At 50.3% G+C, this 21,084-nt stretch overlaps 1 protein-coding gene across 2 annotated transcripts in view; it reads left to right on the top strand.

The window, feature by feature from the left end:
- LOC147096970 (uncharacterized) overlaps positions 1-2,470 on the top strand; it is a 1,290,222-nt gene extending 1,287,752 nt beyond the window's left edge. Inside the window, exon 13 of one of the 2 annotated variants that reach the window (XM_085972683.1) lies at positions 1,549-2,470. In XM_085972683.1, the coding sequence (XP_085828809.1) occupies positions 1,549-1,656 (108 nt within the window). In that variant the 3' untranslated portion in view covers positions 1,657-2,470. The remainder of the gene's footprint in view (positions 1-1,548) is intronic. The other variant, XM_085972684.1, reaches the window with a different exon arrangement.
- The last annotated feature ends 18,614 nt before the right edge of the window (positions 2,471-21,084 follow it).

Consider the following 21,084-nt stretch of genomic DNA (forward strand, 5'->3'; position numbering starts at 1 on the left):
TGTTATCCGGTGACAGACCTGTACCCACCAGTACTGTACCCCAGTGTTATACACTGACAGACCTGTACCCACCAGTACTACACACCAGTGTTATACCCTGACAGACCTGCACCCACCAGTACTGTACCCCAGTGTTATACAGTGACAGACCTGTACTCACCAGCACTGTACCCCAGTGTTATACACTGACAGACCTGTACCCACCAGTACTACATACCAGTGTTATACACTGACAGACCTGTACTCACCAGCACTGTACCCCAGTGTTATACACTGACAGGCCTGTACCCACCAGTACTGTACCCCAGTGTTATACACTGACAGACCTGTACCCACCAGTACTGTACCCCAGTGTTATACAGTGACAGACCTGTACCCACCAGTACTGTACCCCAGTGTTATACAGTGACAGACCTGTACCCACCAGTACTGTACCCCAGTGTTATACAGTGACAGACCTGTACCCGCCAGTACTGTACCCCAGTGTTATACAGCAACAGACGTGTACCCACCAGTACTGTACCCCAGTGGTATACCGTGACAGACCTGTACCCACCAGTACTGTACCCCAGTGTTATACAGCAACAGACCTGTACCCACCAGTATTGTCCCCCAGTGTTATACCGTGACAGACCTGTACCCACCAGTACTGTACCCCAGTGTTATACAATTACATTCCTGTACTCACCAGTACTATACCCCAGTGTTATACAGTGACAGCCCTGTACCCACCAGTACTGTACCCCGGTGTTGCACTGACAGACCTGTCCCCACCAGTACTGTACCCCAGTTTTGTAGTGACAGACCTGTACCCACCAGTACTGTACCCCAGTGTTATCCAGTGACAGACCTGTACCCACCAGTACTGTACCCCAGTGTTATACAGTGACAGACCTGTACCCACCAGTACTGTACCCCTGTGTTATACAGTGACAGACCTGTACCCACCAGTACTATGCCCCAGTGTTATACAGTGACAGACCTGTACCCACCAGTACTGTACCCCAGTGTTATACAGTGACAGACCTGTACCCACCAGTACTGTACCCCTGTGTTATACAGTGACAGACCTGTACCCACCAGTACTATGCCCCAGTGTTATCCAGTGACAGACCTATACCCACCAGTACTGTACCCCAGTGTTATACAGTGACAGACCTGTACCCACCAGTACTGTACCCCTGTTATACAGTGACAGACCTGTACCCACCAGTACTATGCCCCAGTGTTATACAGTGACAGACCTGTCCCCACCAGTACTGTACCCCTGTTATACAGTGACAGACCTGTATCCACCAGTACTGTACCCGTGTTATACAGTGACAGACCTGTATCCACCAGTACTGTACCCCAGTGTTATAAAGTTCAAATATCTTCTCTCCAAACTCTGTCCCTGTTTCGAAGGACGCTATGTAATATTGTCCATCTCTGGGTTTCTCAGCCTTTGTGCGGATACTGGATCCACGTGTCACAGCCACTCTCAAGCTCCAGTGGAATCCCAGTGATGTTGGGATTATTTTGAGTTGCTGATTTGAATTTCCGTTGCAGACCAAAGGCCTGCTGATGGGGGTGAAAGAGACTGATTGGAATCAGCTGAATGATGTGGAAAGTCTCCAAGGTACTTTCCCAGAAGACCTTACGGAGCGCGTTGATTGACTCTGATCCTGTAATTGACATTAGTGGGGCTATTCCGTTGCGAAATGCTCCATGTTCCTGCATTGAACTGTGCCAATATTCAGCTTCTGTGACCAGCATCAGTGAGAACAACAACACAAGTATCTTGCCACTGGGCGATGGAAAGGTTGGGGAGGCTCCAGACTGCTTCATATCCTCTGTTCGTTCGCTTCTGCATTTCGTTTCATTTTTTACATGCTCCGCAATAAAAAGCTATACTGAAAAAACAGAATGTGTTCTGATTGTAAAATCTTTCCATCAAAATCCCACAATGCATCCTCTCTCCAGCCGGATTAAAAGGGACCATCCGATTGGTTGTTGACCTGGTGCCTTATCCTGATTAAAAGCCCGACACTTGAAAGCGGGTGCTGGCGACCTGACTCATCAACACGAGTGCAGAAAGGCCCACGTTTCAGCCACACCCATTCCCAAAGGAATCTCGGATATAAATCAATAAAACGTCACCCTGGAACGAGAGGCCATTGCGTTCGCTTGCACTCAGTACCTGTCTCCGTTAACGTCTGTTTCTCCACCTCTGCTCAACTGAATTGAGGTGGATTCGTGTCGCAACAGGAACAGAACACAAGAGTTCCTGCAATAATGTCAGGGTTTACATGGTGGGACATTCAATCCTAGAATCATGCAGCACAGAAGGAGTCCATCGTGCCTGCGCCGGCTTTCTGAAAGAGGGACATATTGTACATCAAGCTTTTTAACAATTTTGTGAAGTGTTTATTCAGGCGTCCTGATCACTTGTGACCCATGGACCAACAAAGTAACTCAGTGACTAATAAAATCCTGCAAACTACAGTTGGAGACTTGAGTGAAGCTCAATGGTGTTCTCTATCTGCCATTTTAAGGCGAGTATCACTTCTGGGCTATATTCTGAAACCGCGATAGTGTTGGTCAGGACAAGTCTTAAAATCTCCACTTGAGGGGGTATATTGTCAGCCCCACTGCCTGGGCTGTAATCTGGTGGAGCGGATCATGCACACTTTATGGAACCTGCCTGATTGCTGTCCCTTTGATTTGAATGGACTGAAAACCGTGCCGTTTCTATAACAGGTGGGCGATCCACTCCACCAGATTACTGCCCAGGGGGGTCAGAGTGACAATTTATCTCATTTGTTTGTTGGTTTTGAAATTCAAATCAAATCAAATCAAATCAACTTTTATTGTCATTGTTAGTGCACAAGTGCAGTACAACGAAATGTAGGCTTGCGGCTCCCGAGAGTGTACATTTAGATTAAGACATTTAAACATTCAACATACATTTGGCTTGTAATACATTAACATAAACATAACCATAATAAAGTGCATTGGCAGATGTGCAGGCTTGAGTTTATTTGTGGAGTTCAGTAGGATGACAGCCCTGGGAAAGAAGCTGTTCCTAAATCTGGTCGTTCGGGTGCGAATGTATCTGTAGTGTCTCCCAGATGGCAGGAGGGCGAACAGACTGTGGCTGGGGTGGGTAGGGTCTTTGATGATGGTCAGTGACCTCCGTAAACAGCGTTTCTGGTATATGTGCTCTATGGTCGGTAGCTGGGTGCCGGTAATGCGTTGGGCAGTTTTGACTACCCGCTGCAGGGCTTTCCGGTCATAGTAGCTACAGCTGCCATACCATACTGTGATACAGTTCGTCAGGATGCTCTCTATTGTGCAGCGGTAAAAGTTAGAGAGGATCAGGGGTGACAGGTTACATCCCTTCAGCCTCCTTAGGAAATATAGGCGCTGCTGGGCCTTCTTCACCAGAGAGGAGGTATTGAGGGACCAGGAGAGGTCTTCCGTGATGTGGACTCCGAGGAACTTAAAGCTGTCCACCCTTTCCACCACAGCCCCATTGATGTGGATGTGGGTGTGACTTCCGCCTTTGGACTTCCTGAAGTCCACAATGATTTCTTTGGTTTTCTTGATGTTAAGGGCCAGGTTGTTATCGGCGCACCACTTCACGAGATGCTGGACCTCCTCCCTGTAGGCTGACTCATCGTTGTTGGTGATCTGGCCTACCACCGTGGTATCATCCGCAAACTTGATGATGGTGTTGGAACCATGAACAGCCACACAGTCGTAGGTGAAGAGGGAGTAGAGGAGGGGGCTCAGCACACATCCTTGTGGGGCCCCCGTGTTCAGGGTCGGGGGGGGGAGGTGTGGTTACCTAATTTGACAGACTGGGGTCTGTTTGTTAGGAAGTCCAGGGTCCAGTTGCAGAGGGAAGTGTTCAGGCCAAGAGTGTGGAGTTTGGTGGCCAGCTTGTTGCGGACGATAGTGTTGAATGCTGAGCTGTAGTCTATGAACAGCATTCTGATGTAGGTCTCTTTACCATCTAAGTGATTCAGTGCAGAGTGTAGAGCAGTTGTGATTGCATCCTCCGTTGATCTGTTTGCACGATAGGCAAACTGGTGTTGGTCAAGAGAGGCGGGAACACTGGCTTTGATGTGAGCCAGGACCAGTCTCTCGAAACACTTCATTATGATGGGTGTGAGTGCGACAGGTCGATAGTCGTTCAGGCACGTCACAGCCGTTTGTTTTGGCACAGGAATAATGGTAGCGGTCTTGAAGCATGTAGGGACTACTGCCTGGGCCAATGACAGATTGAAGATGGCGGTGAAGACATCAGCCAGCTGATCAGCACATTCCTTGAGTACCCGTCCAGGGATGCTATCCGGTCCAGCAGCCTTTCGTGTGTTCACTCCGCGTAGAACACCCCTTACGTCGGAGGTCGACAGAGTGAGCACCTGTTCTTCCGGGGGTGGCAAGGCTTTGGTAGCCGGCTCCCTGTTGTCCCTGTCGAAGCGAGCGTAGAAGTTTTTAAGCTCCTCCGGAAGGGAGGCATCGCTAACCGGGGGGCTGGTGTTTTTGCTCTTGTAGTCAGTGATGGACTGGATGCCTTGCCACATGCGCCGGGGGTCCGAGTTGTTGTGGAAATGATCCTCTATCCGCAGTGTCTGTTTCCTTTTGGCAGTCCTGATACCCTTTTTTAGGTTGGTCCTAGCTGCACTGTAAGCCACCGCGTCGCCAGATTTAAATGCTGCGTCGCGTGCTTTCAACAGTGAGCGGACCTCTCCGTTCATCCAGGGTTTCTGGTTGGGGTATGTCCTGATATTTTTATGGGTCGTGACGACCTCGACGCAGCTGTTGATGTAGAATAGCACTGTGGATGCGTATTCCTCGATGTCATTATGGGCAAACATGCCCCAATCAGTGCGTTCGAAGCAATCCTGAAGCTCCGAGACTGCCCCCTCTGGCCATACTTTCACTGATCTCACTGATGTTCTCACTCTTTTGATGAACAGTTTGTATGCCGGGGCTAGAAACAGGGAGAGGTGGTCAGGCTTCCCAAGGTGGGGGCAGGGAATGGCCTGATAAGCGTCTACAATGCTCGTGTAGACTTGATCCAGTGTGTTCTCCCCTCTTGTGGGGCAGGAAACATTCTGGTGGAATTTCGGTAGTACAGATTTTAGGTTTATGTGATTGAAGTCCCCCGCGACGATAAAAGCTCCGTCTGGGTGCGCAGTTTGTTGTTCGCCGATGGCCCTGTAGAGGTCCTTCAGTGCTAGTTTGGCATTAGCGTGTGGTGGGATGTAGACCGCAGTGATGATAACAGCCGTGAATTCCCGAGGCAGGTAGAAGGGTCTGCACCTTACCATGAGGAATTCCAAATCAGCAGAACAGGATCTATCGATTATGTCCGTGTTAGTGCACCAGGCATTGTTAGTGTAAATGCACAAGCCGCCTCCCTTGCTCTTACCGGAGTCTGCAGTTCTGTCGGCGCGGAAGACCGTGCGTCCTTCTAGTTGGATGGTGGTGTCAGGGATGCCGTTGTTCAACCAGGTCTCTGTGAAGATCATGGCGCAGCATTCCTTTGTCCTTTTCTGTGAGGAGAGATCAAGTTTGATCTCATCCATTTTATTTTCTAGTGACCTGACGTTGGCCAGGAAAATACTTGGGAGGGAGGGTTTGTGTGGGGCCCTCTTCAGCCTATTTTGGATTCCGGCCCTCTTACCCCGCTTCTGCTTGCGTTCTCTGCGCGGTCTGCGCCGACTTCCGGCTGGGGAAGGACGCCACGCTGGTCCCGGGGGTCGGGCGATGTCGGGAGGCAGATCGATGGCGCCGAGTGTGAGCCGCACGCAGTCGGCCCCAGTGTCGAGGAGCGTCTGCCGGCTGTACAGCAGGTCTGCCCTCAATTCCCGTATCAGCAGAGTCCAGAAGAGACTCAGAAAGAGGGTGAAAACGCTCAGCCTCGGGAGAGACAAAGCCGCTGCGCCCGTGCGCGCCACCATTTTTTATTTTTTTTTGCTCTGTGTGTAACCGTGAAGCTCTGGCTGGAAACTGTAGAGACAGGGACGAGCCATCAGGCCAACAAACCAATTTGATATCGGTGCAGTGCATCCATTTCCAGCATTGATTTATTTTGTCTCCACGGTGGCCTGTCTGAGATAGATGTAACAGATCAATGCTGTACCAATACCAACTCTGTTGGCTCAATGGTTCCAAAGGGACATTGCTAGATTAAGTGAGTCGATAAAACGACGACAGATGGTGTTCAATGTGGGGAAATGTGAGGTCATCCACTTTTGATCTCAAAGATAAATCGGAATATTTTCTTTAGGGGGAGCGACTACAAACTGTGGAGGAGCAAAGAGATTTAGGTGTCCGTGTCTTGCTGAAGACTTGTGCTCCAGAATGAGCCGCACCTCTAGCCAAGCTGTTCCAGAACAGCTCAAACACTTGCATCTACCCGACAATGTGGAAAACTGCCCAGGTATGTCCTGTCCACAAAAAGCAGGACAAATCCAATCCGGCCCCATCAGCCTACTCTGACTCATCAGCAAAGTGATGGAAGGTGTCATCGACAGTGCTATCAAGCAGCACTTACTCACCAATAACCTGCTCACTGATGCCCAGTTTAGGTTCCACCAAGACCACTCGGCTCCTGACCTCATTACAGCTTTGGTCCAAACATGGACAAAGGAGCTGAATTCCAGAGGTGAGGTGGGAGTGACTGCCCTTGACATCAAGGCAACATTTGACCAAGTGTGGCATCAAGGAGCCCTAGTAAATCTGAAGTCAATGGGAATCAGGGGGAAAACTCTCCACTGGCTGGAGTCATACCTAGCACAAAGAAAGGTGGTTGTGGTTGTTGGAGGTCAATCATCTCAGCCCCAGGACATCGCTGCAGGAGTTCCTCAGTGCAGTATCCTAGGTCCAACCATCTTCAGCTGCTTCATCAGTGACCTTCCCTCCATCATAAGGTCAGAAATGGGGATGTTCGCTGATGACTGCACAGTGTTCAGTTCCATTCACAACTCCTCAGATAATGAAGCAGTCCATGCCCGCATGCAACAAGGCCTGGATGACATTCAGGCTTGGGCTGATAATTGGCAAGTAACATTCGTGCCACAGAAGTGCCAGGCAATGATTATATTCAACAAGCGAGGGTCTAACCACCGCCCCTCGACATTCAACGGCATTACCATCGCCGAATCCCCTACCATCAACATCAAGAAATCCCCTGGTCACCATTGACCAGAAACTTAACTGAACCAGCCACATAAATACTGTGGCTACAAGAGCAGGTCAGAGGCTGGGTATTCTGCGGTGAGTGACTCACCTCCTGACTCCCCAAAGCCTTTTCACCATCTACAAGGCACAAGTAAGGAGCGTGCTGGAATACTCTCCACTTGCCTGGATGAGTGCAGCTCCAACAACACTCAAGAAGTTTGACACCATCCAGGACAAAGCAGCCCGCTTGATTGGCACCCCATCCACCACCTTAAACATTCACTCCCTCCACCACCGGTGTACCGTGGCTGCAGTGTGTACCATCTACAAGATGCACTGCAGCAACTCGCTAAGGCTTCTTCGACAGAACCTCCCAAACCCGCGTGCTCTTCCACCTAGAAGGACAAGGGCAGCACCTCCAAGTTCCCCTCCAAGTCACATACCATCCTGACTTAGAAGTATATCGGCCGTTCCTTCATCGTCACTGGGTCAAAATCCTGGAACTCTCTCCCTAACAGCACTGTGGGAGTACCTTCACCACACGGACTGCTTCGGTTCAAGAAGGTGGCTCACCACCACCTTCTCGAGGGCAATTAGGGATGGGCAATAAATGCTGGCTTTGCCAGCGACGCCCAGATTCAATAAACAAATAAAAAAAAGGCCTCCTGTGTTACACAAGCGGTGACACATGATGGTACGTTTCGTGTGCCATCTGACACCATGGTCAGCCGATTCCTGCTGTTGGTGATCCTCCACTGCCTAATCCAGGGCTAGTGGAGTGTTGAATGAAGTCCCCTTAGTTTTCCAAAAAACTTGACGTTTCGATTGACTTTGTTGGCTGTACTAACGTGGAGCGAGTGAGCAGAGGTCGGAAAATTGGATGAATAGACCATAAATCTTTTTATCACTCAGTCCTTACACCTCACGATTCTCTCGGCAGAGAATTTTTTGCCAGTGCCGAGCGCTCTCGCACATTTTGTTCAAGAGCCTGTTTGAGATAACTCTCTCACCTCTGAGTCAGAAGGTTGTGGGTTCAAGTGGGCGCAGGAGATCGTGGCGGTAGTGTTTAGCGCCGCCGCAAAATGTCTGGTCAATTTCGCGAGCGGCGCAAACATCGCCGCGCCCGGGCGCCAGTTGCTTTGCACCCCATTAGCGCTAACAGGAGGCGCAAAGCAACCGAATTTTTCCCCCATAGAGTCATAATGGTACAGAAGGAGGCCATTCAGCCCATCGAGTCCGTGCCGGCTCACTGTAGAGCAATCCAGTCAGTCCCATTCCCCCGCTCTATCCCAGTAGGCCTGCAAGTTTATTTCCCTCAAGTGCCTATCCAGTCTTGCCTTGAAAACATTGAGTGTCTCCGCTTCCACCACTTCTGTCGGCAGCGAGTTCCAGGTCCTCTCTCTCCCCGCACCCTCTCTCCCTGCGATCTCTGTCCCCCCGATCCCTCTCCCCGCACCCTCTCTCCCTGCGATCTCTGTCCCCCCGATCTCTCTCCCCGCACCCTCTCTCCCTGCGATCTCTGTCCCCCCCGATCTCTCTCCCCACACCCTCTCTCCCTGCGATCTCCCCCCCACGATCTCTCTCCCCGCACCCTCTCTCCCTGCGATCTCTGCCCCCCCCGATCTCTCTCCCCACACCCTCTCTCCCTGCGATCTCTGCCCCCCCCGATCTCTCTCCCCGCACCCTCTCTCCCTGCGATCTCCCCCCCACGATCTCTCTCCCCGCACCCTCTCTCCCTGCGATCACCCCCCCGATCTCTCTCCCCACACCCTCTCTCCCTGCGATCTCTGTTCCCCCGATCTCTCTCCCCGCACCCTCTCTCCCTGCGATCTCTGTCCCCCCCCGATCTCTCTCCCCGCACCCTCTCTCCCTGCGATCTCCCCCCCACGATCTCTCTCCCCGCACCCTCTCTCCCTGCGATCACCCCCCCGATCTCTCTCCCCACACCCTCTCTCCCTGCGATCTCTGTTCCCCCGATCTCTCTCCCCACACCCTCTCTCCCTGCGATCTCTGTCCCCCCCGATCTCTCTCCCCACACCCTCTCTCCCCGCGATCTCTGTCCCCCCCGATCTCTCTCCCCGCACCCTCTCTCCCTGCGATCACCCCCCCGATCCCTCTCCCCGCACCCTCTCTCCCTGCGATCTCTGTCCCCCCCGATCTCTCTCCCCGCACCCTCTCTCCCTGCGATCTCTGTCCCCCCCGATCTCTCTCCCCACACCCTCTCTCCCTGCGATCTCCCCCCCACGATCTCTCTCCCCGCACCCTCTCTCCCTGCGATCTCCCCCCCGATCTCTCTCCCCGCACCCTCTCTCCCTGCGATCTCCCCCCCGATCTCTCTCCCCGCACCCTCTCTCCCTGCGATCTTCCCCCCCGATCTCTCTCCCCACACCCTCTCTCCCTGCGATCTCTGTCCCCCCCCCGATCTCTCTCCCCACACCCTCTCTCCCTGCGATCTCCCCCCCCCGATCTCTCTCCCCACACCCTCTCTCCCTGCGATCTTCCCCCCCGATCTCTCTCCCCACACCCTCTCTCCCTGCGATCTCTGTCCCCCCCCGATCTCTCTCCCCACACCCTCTCTCCCTGCGATCTCCCCCCCCGATCTCTCTCCCCGCACCCTCTCTCCCTGCGATCTCCCCCCCGATCTCTCTCCCCACACCCTCTCTCCCTGCGATCTCCCCCCCGATCTCTCTCCCCACACCCTCTCTCCCTGCGATCTCTGTCCCCCCCACGATCTCTCTCCCCACACCCTCTCTCCCTGCGATCTCCCCCCCGATCTCTCTCCCCACACCCTCTCTCCCTGCGATCTCCCCCCCGATCTCTCTCCCCGCACCCTCTCTCCCTGCGATCTCCCCCCCGATCTCTCTCCCCACACCCTCTCTCCCTGCGATCTCCCCCCCGATCTCTCTCCCCGCACCCTCTCTCCCTGCGATCTCCCCCCGATCTCTCTCCCCGCACCCTCTCTCCCTGCGATCTCCCCCCCGATCTCTCTCCCCACACCCTCTCTCCCTGCGATCTCCCCCCCGATCTCTCTCCCCACACCCTCTCTCCCTGCGATCTCCCCCCCGATCTCTCTCCCCGCACCCTCTCTCCCTGCGATCTCCCCCCGATCTCTCTCCCCGCACCCTCTCTCCCTGCGATCTCCCCCCCGATCTCTCTCCCCACACCCTCTCTCCCTGCGATCTCCCCCCCCGATCTCTCTCCCCACACCCTCTCTCCCTGCGATCTCTGCCCCCCCGATCTCTCTCCCCACACCCTCTCTCCCCGCAATCTCTCCATCCCCCCGATCTCTCTCCCCGCACCCTCTCTCCCCGCGATCTCTACCCCCCGAACTCTCTCCCCGCACCCTCTCTCCCCGCGATCTCTACCCCCCGAACTCTCTCCCCGCACCCTCTCTCCCTGCGATCTCCACGCCTGATCTCTCTCCGTGATCTCTGCCTCCCCCCTACCTCTCTACCTCTCTCTCCTCCTTTAAGACGCTCCTTAAAACCGACCTCTTTGACCATATGAAATAGGAGCAGGAGTCGGCCATTCGGCCCCTCGAGCCTGCTCCGCCATTCAATAAGATCATGGCTGATCTTCTACCTCATCTCCACCTTCCCGCACTATCCCCATATCCCTTAATTCCCTTAATATTCAAATATCTATTGATCTCTGTCTTGAATATACTCAATGACTGAGCCTCCACAGCCCTCAGGGTAGAGAATTCCAAAGATTCACCTCCCTCTGAGTGAAGAAATTTCTCCTCATCTCAGTCCTAAATGGCCGACCCCTTATTCTGAGACTGTGACCCCTGGTTCTAGACTCCCCAGCCAGGGGGAAACATCCTCCCAGCATCTACCCTGTCATGTCCTGTAAGAATTATGTATGTTTCAATGAGATCACCTCTCATTCTTCTAAACTCGAGAATTTAGACCTAGTTTACTCAATCTCCCCATCCCAGGAACCAGTCTGGTGAACCTTCGTTGCACTCCCTCTATGGCAAGTATATCCTTCCTTAGGTAAGGAGACCAAAACTGTCCACAATACTCCAGGTGTGGTCTCACCAGGGCCCTATATAATTGCAGTAAGACGTCTTTACTCTTATACTCAAATCCTCTTGTAATAAAGGCCAACATACCATTTGCTTTCCTAATTGCTTGCTGTACCTGCATGTTAACTTTCAGTGATTCGTGTACAAGGACACCCAGGTCTGTCTGAACACCAACATTTCCCAATCTCTCACCATTTAAAAAATACTCTGTTTTTCTATTTTTCCTACCAAAGTGGATGACTTCACATTTCTCCACATTATATTCCATTTGCCACGTTCTTGCCCACTCACTTAGTCTGTCTATAGCCCCTTGAAGCCTCTTTGCATCCTCCTCACAACTTACATTCCCACCCAGCTTTTGGTCATCTGCCCTAATATCTCCTTATGTGGCTCGGTGTCAAATTTTGTTTGATAGTCGCTCCTGTGAAGCGCCTTGGGACGTTTTAGTACGTTACAGACGCTATATTAATACAAGTTGTTGTTGTTGTTGTATTCCAACTCTCTCCTGGCCGGCCGCCAATCTTCCGCCCTCCATAAACCTGAGCTCCTACAAAACCCTGCTGCCCGTGTCCTAACTCACACCAAGTCCCGCTCACCCATCACCCCTGTACTCGCTGACCCGTGTCCTAACTCACACCAAGTCCCGCTCACCCATCACCCCTGTACTCGCTGACCCGTGTCCTAACTCACACCAAGTCCCGCTCACCCATCACCCCTGTACTCGCTGACCCGTGTCCTAACTCACACCAAGTCCCGCTCACCCATCACCCCTGTACTCGCTGACCCGTGTCCTAACTCACACCAAGTCCCGCTCACCCATCACCCCTGTACTCGCTGACCCGTGTCCTAACTCACACCAAGTCCCGCTCACCCATCACCCCTGTACTCGCTGACCCGTGTCCTAACTCACGCCCAGTCCCGCTCACCCATCACCCCTGTACTCGCTGACCCGTGTCCTAACTCACACCAAGTCCCGCTCACCCATCACCCCTGTACTCGCTGACCCGTGTCCTAACTCACACCAAGTCCCGCTCACCCATCACCCCTGTACTCGCTGACCCGTGTCCTAACTCACACCAAGTCCCGCTCACCCATCACCCCTGTGCTCGCTGACCCGTGTCCTAACTCACACCAAGTCCCGCTCACCCACCACCCCTGTACTCGCTGACCTACATTGGCTCCCAGTCCGGCAACACCTCGATTTTAAAATTCTCATCCTTGTGTTCAAATCCCTCCATGGCCTCGGCCCTCCCTATACCCTCCTCCAGCCCTACACCCTTTCAAGATCGTGCTTTCAGCTGCCTGGGCCCTAAGCTCTGGAATTCCCTCCCTAATCTTCTCTGCCTTTCTATCTCCCTCTCCTCCTTTAAGACATTCCTTAAGACCTACGTCTTTGGCCAAGCTTTTGGTCATCCTGTGCAGCGCCTTGGGATGTTTTACTACGTTAAAGGCGCTATATAAATGCAAGATCTTGTCTGGTATCCGATGCGGGCATAGCAGGAAAAGCACCTGACTTTTAATTAATGTTTCTGGTAAAATTGGAAGGTTCAGATCACTCACGCTCACTGACCTCTGTTTGACACCACCTGTGATCGCACGGTGGAGATGAGGAGGATCCTGTGTGGAGATAGCAGGAGTGAAGCCACAGCCTGCCACACTGTGCCACAGTGCCCTGTGGTTCCAGTGTGCCCTGGCACTGTGCCACCCATACCTGACATGTTTGCTGTGCTTTCCAATGATTTATTCATGTACTGTAGCTGTGTTGCCACAGGCTGTGAAAGTACCAAGGTTAAACACAGGAGCTCAGCTGAAAGGTTTCGATGGGATCTTCGGGTTGTGTAGTCACTCGGTCCCACCCCGTGCCCTAACCCCACCCGAGCTCAGGTCTTTAGCTGACTGACTTTTCTGGCAGCTTTCATTGTACCTCAGTTGCTATTTGTACCAAAATAACTTTAGTCATCAAAACTTTGATAATTTATCTCCCCCACTACACACACTGCCCTTCCCATCTCACTGAATGTTTGCTTACATCCACTCCAGGGAACAAGCTGTTACGCAGCACTCCGAGTTTCGACAGACTCCTTTCACCATGTCACTGGAGCAGGAAAAGAAGGAGCTAACAGGTAATTATCATTGTTCTATTCTAGACTGGAGAGAACGAGCATGTCTATCGACGATCAGAATCTGATCTTCACAGAGCAGTCTGCTTTTCTTTCTCTTTCCACTCTCTGTGTCTCGAATCTCTTTCTCGACTCCTTCTCTTTCCGCTCCTCTGCCTCTCTTTGACTGTCTCTCTCTCTCTGTTGCTCTGTCTCTGCCTCTGTTTCTCCCTGTTGCAGTCTTTTTACCTCTTTGTCGCTCTCTCTCTCGCTCTCTCTCTCTCTCTCGCTCTCTCTCTCTCTCTGTTTTCCTCTCTCTCTCATTCTGTCTCCTAATTTGCCATCGTGGAATTGGAACTCACATTCTCGGGATTATTGGTCCAGAGGCCTCATTTACTAATTCAGAAATATTTAAATAAACTACTGTACCCTGATGCGTCCCTTCCTGAATTGATGCTGGGTCCTTTGGTTCTGGATTCTCTCTTGATTTGGTTCTGGGTCCTTTCTTGACTTGGTGCTGGGTAAATTTGTGATTTGGTTCTGAGAAATTAATGTTATTAAAGATAGATAAATCTCCAGGGCCTGATGGTTTCCACACCAGGCTAGTAAAAGAAATAGGTGAGGAAATTGTTGATGCGTTAGTCACGATCTTCCAAAACTCTCTCGGTTCAGGAATTGTCCCCTTGGATTGGAAAATTGACAATGTCACTCCATTATTTAAGAGGGGTAGGAGAGATAAACTCGGATATTCTAGGTCTATTAGTCTAACGTCTGTTGTGGGGAAGTTAGTAGAATCTGTTAGTAGAGACAGGGTGACTGAGCACTTGAACAAGATGAGCTGATCAGAGAGAGCCAGCATGGATCGTAACGGGTAAGTCATGTCTAATGAATCTAGTTGAATTTTTGAGGATGTAACAAACGTAGTAGATAAGAGTGTGTCTGTGGGATGTTATTTATACCGACTTCCAGAAGGCATTCAACAAGGTTCCACATAAGAGACTGTTAACATAAATGAGAGCGCATGGAATTGGAGGCAACCTATTGACATGTGTAGGGAGTTGGTTTGGAGGTGGGAGACAGAGAGTGGGGATAATGGGTATGTGCTCCAATTGGCAGGATGTGACCAGTCGTGTCCCCCAGGGATCTGTACTGGGGCCTCAGCTTTTCACTGTATCTATAAATGACTTGGGTGAAGGAATCGAGAGCCGTATTATCTAAGTTCACCTCAAAGTACCAAGTTAGTTCGCACAGTAAGTGTAGCTGGGAGCAGAAAGTTGCAAAGGGTCATTGATTGATTGAGTAACTGGGCTAATCTGTGGCCAATGGAGTTTAATGTGGGAAAGTGTGAGGTCATCCACTTTGGGCCTAAGAAAGAGAGATCAGGGTATTCTCTAAATGGTGAGAAGCAGGAACTGTGGATGAGCCGAGAGATTTAGGGGTCTGTGTACAGAAATCACTGAAAGCTGGTGGACAGGTGCTAAAAATAATCCAACAGGCTAACGGAATGTTGTCCTTTATCTCGGGGCTGGATTACAAAGGGGCGGAGGTTCTGTTACAGCTGTACAGAGCTCTGGTCAGACCCCATCTGGACACTGCGTTCAGTTCTGGGCCCCGCACCTCAGGAAGGATAGATTGGCCTCGGAGGGGGGGCAGCGCAGATTCACCAGAATGATACCGGGGCTAAAGGGGTTCAATTATGAGGACAGGTTGCACAGACTAGGCTTGTGTTCCCTCGAGTTTAGAAGATTAAGGGGTGATCTAATCGAGGTGTTAAAGATGATTAAAGGATTCGATCGGGTCGATAGAGAAACTATTTCCTCTGGTGGGGGGAGTCCAGAACAAGGGGGCAGAACATTAAAATTAGAGCCAGGCCGTTCAGGGGTGATGTCAGGAAGTACCTATGGGGAGTGTGTTTCTCCCTGGCAGCTCACCCACCACTTCATAATAAGGGCCGAGCAGGAAAATGGATTGCGTGCCACTCTGAGTGCTCCGGGGGGGCCTCCGCGCAAGCCCCCAGTCATCTCCTGCTCGTTTATAAACAAATATTTCCCCTGTTCACTCATGCAGTGCACAGTGCGTGAAGCAGTGAGTGTCACCAGCCCAATATCTATCCCGTCCTTCTCTGACATCCACACACATGCTCGGCCCCAGAGGTCACTGGCTAGCAATCAGGGATGGGAAGCCTGGCTGATTTCCCCCCTCTCTATCTCATCGGCATAGAATTGGCGTTCCCCATCTGCTGCAAGATCAGCCAACTCAGAATAGACCAGGGACTGAACCTGGAATTTGTCAACTGAGCCTTCATGCTCGATGATGGGGGTGGCGGGGGAGGGGTCTCCTAAAAATTCCCCAGTCTAGTGTTTTTTATACATTAGCCCCACAATAACAAGGACTATGGCATTAGCTGCTGTTGAAGAGCTCCAGTGATGATGAATTGGTGACAGAAGGTCTCCATTGGAGAGATTTTTCTTGCTGGTCCCTGACAGGGACATTTCATTCCTTCTGACCAAATGATCTCTGAGGCCCTTGAGTATATGCAAAACACTGGCCAAACAGACAAGCTGTGGTAGTCATCCCAGGTATGTTTTTTTTTAACATAGTTGTCCAGTACAGCTTCAACCTGTTCTCTGACCAGGTTCTTTCTTGTGAACAGGGGCTCCACCAACATTTGCTGCTGCTTTTCGGAAAACCCCAAGAGCCTGAACCAGACAAAACGGAGGAACAAAATCTTTCGGGTAGCTCTCTCCGGGATATTCCTGGCCGACTGTGGCAAAAGACACACCGTCTGCCCAGTGTGGCATACATTGGCTCAAGTGCAGTTGTCAAGTCCAAGGTGTACAGACTTGATCGTATCTGGTGCTCAACTGGATTTAGCCGTCCATCACCAGCTCAGGCTGGACCACATCAAGCTCTATCGGGCCTCACTCTATTCTGCCAAAACTGTTCACTACACCAGAATAATCCTGGAGAGCAAAGATAACCCTCGGCTTTTCTCCTCCACGACCTATGATCTCCTTAAACCCCTCTCCCCTGCCCTCACCACGCTCATCTCCAACAAGCAGGAGCTCATGGACTTCTTTGTCACTGAGATTGTTCGGCTGCCTCCACCATATCCCACTTCCCCAATGATCCCCCCGCCCTACACTTGAACCCGTATCTTCCTCTAGTTTCTCTCCTATCTCCCCTCATGCCCTCTCTGAGTTCATCTTGTCCATGAGGCGCACCTCCTGCTCCCTCGACCTTATTCCCACTAAACTGCTGACCACCTATCTTCCCTTCTGGGCGCCCATGTTAGACGATATTGTTAACAGTTCCCTCTCCTCAGGTACTGTCCCCCTCCCCTTCAAATCATAGAGTCATAGAGTCATAGAGTTTTACAGCACAGAAAGAGGCCCTTCGGCCCATCGTGTCTGCGCCGCCCATCCATCCCTGTCCAGTCTAATCCCATTTTCCAGCATTTGGTCCATAGCCTTGTATGCAATGGCATTTCAAGTGCTCATCCAAATGCTTCTTGAAATCTGCTGTCATCATCCCTCTCCTCAATAAAAAACCCTTAGCCCCTCTGTCTTTGCAAACTGCCGCCCCAGTACCAACATAAGAACATAAGAACATAAGAAATAAGAGCAGGAGTAGGCCAATCGGCCCCTCGAGCCTGCTCCGCCATTCAATAAGATCATGGCTGATCTGATCCTAACCGCCAATCCACTATCACAGAACCATCTCCTGAATCTAACAGAATTAGACACATGAAATAGGAGCAGGATCAGGCTACACGGCCCCTGGGCCCGCTCCGCTACCCACAGGGCCATGACCGATCCGAACCTAGACTCATGTCCAAATTCCTGCCCGCTCCCCGTAACCCTTAATTCCCTTTACTTCTAGGAAACTGTCTATTTCTGTTTTAAATTTATGTAATGATGTAGCTTCTACAGCTTTTTGGGGCAGCATATTCCATGGACCTACCACCCTCTGAGTGAAGTAGTTCCTCCTCATCTCAGTTTTGAAAGAGCAGCCCCTTATTCTAAGACTATGTCCCCTAGTTCTAGTTTCACCCATCATCGGGAACATCTTCCCTGCATCCACCCGATCCAACCCCTTCACAATCTTATATGTTTCAATAAGATCGCCTCTCATTCTTCTGAACTCCAATGAGTAGAGTCCCAATCTACTCAACCTCTCCTCATATGTCCATCCCCTCATCCCCGGGATTAACCGAGTGAACCTTCTTTGTACTGACTCGAGAGCAAGTATGTCCTTTCTTAAGTATGGACACCAAAACTGTACGCAGTATTCCAGGTGCAGTCTCACCAATACCTTGTACAACTGAAGCAATACCTCCCTATTTTTATATTCTATCCCCCTAGCAATGAAAGCCAACATTCCATTGGCCTTCTTAATCACTTGCTGCACCTGCATACTAACCTTTTGAGTTTCGTGCACCAGGACCCCCAGATCCCTTTGTACTTCAGTACTTTCCAGTTTCTTGCCATTAAGATAATAACTTGCTCTACGGTTTTTCCTGCCAAAGTGCATAACCTCACACTTTCCAGTATTGTATTCCATCTGCCAAATCTCTGCCCACTTACTTAGCCTGTCTATGTCCCCTTGAAGGTTTTTTATGTCCTCCTCACTCACTACTTTCCCCCCCATCTTAGTATCATCTGCAAACTTCGATATGTTACACTCGGTCCCCTCCTCCAAATCGTTAATATAGATTGTAAAGAGTTGGGGACCCAGCACTGACCCCTGCGGAACACCACTAGTTACTGATTGCCAGTCTGAGAATGAACCATTTATCCCAACTCTCTGCCTTCTGTTAGATAGCCAATCCTCTATCCATGCCAGAATATTACCCCCAATCCCGTGATTTTTTATCTTAAGCAATAATCTTTTGTGTGGCACCTTGTCAAATGCCTTTTGGAAGTCTAAATACACTACGTCCACTGGTTCCCCTTTATCCACCCTATACGTTACTTCCTCAAAGAACTCCAGCAAGTTTGTCAAACATGACTTCCCCTTCATAAAACCATGCTGACTTTGTCCTATTAAATTATGATTATCCAAATGTCCTGTTACTGTCTCCTTAATAATGGACTCCAAAATTTTACCTACCACAGATGTTAGGCTAACTGGTCTATAGTTTCCAGCCTTCTGTCTACTGCCCTTTTTAAATAAGGGTGTTACATTAGCAGTTTTCCAGTCTGCCGGGACCATTGCCGAGTCCAGGGAGTTTTGGAAAATTATTACCAATGCATCCACAATCCCTACCGCCACTTCCCTCAAGACCCTAGGATGTAAGCCATCAGGTCCAGGTGATTTATCCGCCTTGAGTCCCATTATTTTGCCGAGTACCACTTCCTTAGTGATTTTGATCGTGTTTAGCTCCTCCCCCCCTTTAGCCCCCTCTTTGTCCAGTATTGGGATATTCTTAGTGTCTTCTACTGTAAAGACTGATGTAAAATATTCATTCAGTGTTTTTGCCATCTCCATATTTCCCACCATTAATTTCCCGGTCTCATCCTCTAAGGGACCAACATTTACTTTAGCCACCCTTTTTCTTTTTATATAACTATAAAAACTCTTACTATCTGTTTTTATATTATTTGCTAATTTACTTTCATAATCTATCTTTCCTTTCTTAATCAATCTTTTTGTTATTTTTTGCTGTCTTTTAAAGTTTTCCCAATCCTCTATCCTCCCACTAGATTTGGCTACCTTATATGCCCTTGTTTTTAGTCGAATACTATCCTTAATTTCTTTACTTAGCCACGGATGGCTGTCTTTTCTTTTACACCCCTTTCTTCTCAGTGGAATATATATTTTTTGGAAGTTGTAAAATAACTCCTTAAATGTACACCACTGATCATGTATCGTCTTACCCTTTAATCTATTTTCCCAATCCACTCTACTCAATTCCGCTCTCAGACCTTCATAGTCTCCTTTATTCAAGCTTAGCACGCTTGTTTGAGATCCAACCTTCTCACCCTCTAATTGAATATGGAATTCAACCAAGTTATGGTCACTCATTCCAAGGGGATCCTTTACTAGGACATTTTTAATTAATCCTGTCTCGTTACACAGGACCAGTTCTAAGGTTGCCTGCCCCCTGGTCAGTTCAGTTACATACTGCTCAAGAAACCCATCCTTAATACACTCAATGAACTCATCCTCAAGGCAGCCCTGCCCAATTTGATTTGTCCAATTAATATGATAGTTAAAATCCCCCATAATTATAGATGTTCCCTTATTACAAGCCTCAACTATTTCCTGATTGATACCCCGTCCAACAGAGTTGCCACAGTTCGGAGGCCTATAGACTACGCCCACTAGTGTTTTTTTCCCCTTATTATTCCTTACCTCCACCCAAACTGTTTCATTGTCCTGATCTTTTGACCCAATATCATTTCTCTGTATTACAGTGATTCCTTCCTTTATTAACATAGCCACCCCACCTCCCCTTCCTTCCTGCCTGTCCTTCCTGATCGTTAAATAACCTGGTATGTTTAATTCCCCTCCCTTTCCTCTCCAAAGTCCTTGAACGTGCTGTCACCGCCCAAATCCATGCCCATCTTTCCCGCAATTCCATGTTTGAATCCCTCCAATCAGGTTTCCGCCCCCGCCACAGTACTGAAACTGCTCTTATCAAAGTCACAAATGACATCCTACGTGACTATCCCTCCTCATTCTTCTCGACCTGTCTGCAGCCTTTGACACAGTTGACCACTCCATCCTCCTCCAAAGCCTCTCTTCCGTCGTCCAGCTGGGTGGGACTGCACTCACCTGATTCCATTCTTATCTATCTAATCGCAGCCAGAGAATCACCTGCAACAGCTTCTCTTCCCGCTCCCGCATCGTTACCTCTGAGAAATAGGAGGGGATCTATCCTTGGCCCCCTCCTATTTCTCATCTACATGCTGCCCCTCGGCAACATCATCCGAAAACACAGCGTCAGTTTCCACATGTACGCTGACGACACCCAGCTCTACCTCACCACCACCTCTCTCGACCCCTGCATGGTCTCTAAATTGTCAGACTGCTTGTCCGACATCCAGTTCTGGATGAGCAGAAATTTCCCAACCATTGGAAAGACCTGCCCCAGCGACAAATTCTGTACCTTTACCACCGACTCCATCCCCCTCCCTGGCCACTGTCTGAGGCTCAACCAGACCGTTCACAACCTCGGCATCCTATTTGACCCTGAGCTGAGCTTCCGACCACATATCCTCAACATTACAAAGACCGCCTATTCCCACCTCCGTAACATCACCCGTCTCCGCCCCTGCCTCAGCTCATCCGCTGCTGAAACCCCCATCCATGTCTTTGTCACCTCCAGACTTGACTATTCCAACGCTCCCCTGACCATCCTCCCATTCTCCACCCTCCATAAACTTCAGCTCATCCTGTATCCTGTGCTCACTGACCTACATTGGCTCCCAGTCCCCCAACACCACAAAGTTAAAATTCTTATCCTTGTGTTCAAATCCTTCCATGGCCTCACCTGTCTCTGTAATCTCCTCCAGTGCTACAAACCTCCGAGATCTCTGCACTCCTCCAATTCTGGCCTCTTGTGCCTCTCCTCCTCCTTTCAGCTGCCTGGGCCCTTAGCTCTGGAATTCCCTCCCTAAACCTCTCCACCTCTCTACCTCTCTCTCCTCCTTTAAGATCCTCCTTAAAACCTACCTCTTCATCTGTCCTAATATCTTCTGATGTGGTTCGGTGTCAACTGTTGTTTGATAATACTCCTGTGCAGCAACTTGGGATGTTTTACTATGTTAAAGG

The sequence above is a fragment of the Somniosus microcephalus genome, chromosome 33 (assembly GCF_052327205.1).
Source record: "Somniosus microcephalus isolate GS21.2 chromosome 33, FLI_Smic_1.0, whole genome shotgun sequence".
Lineage (NCBI taxonomy): Eukaryota > Metazoa > Chordata > Chondrichthyes > Squaliformes > Somniosidae > Somniosus > Somniosus microcephalus.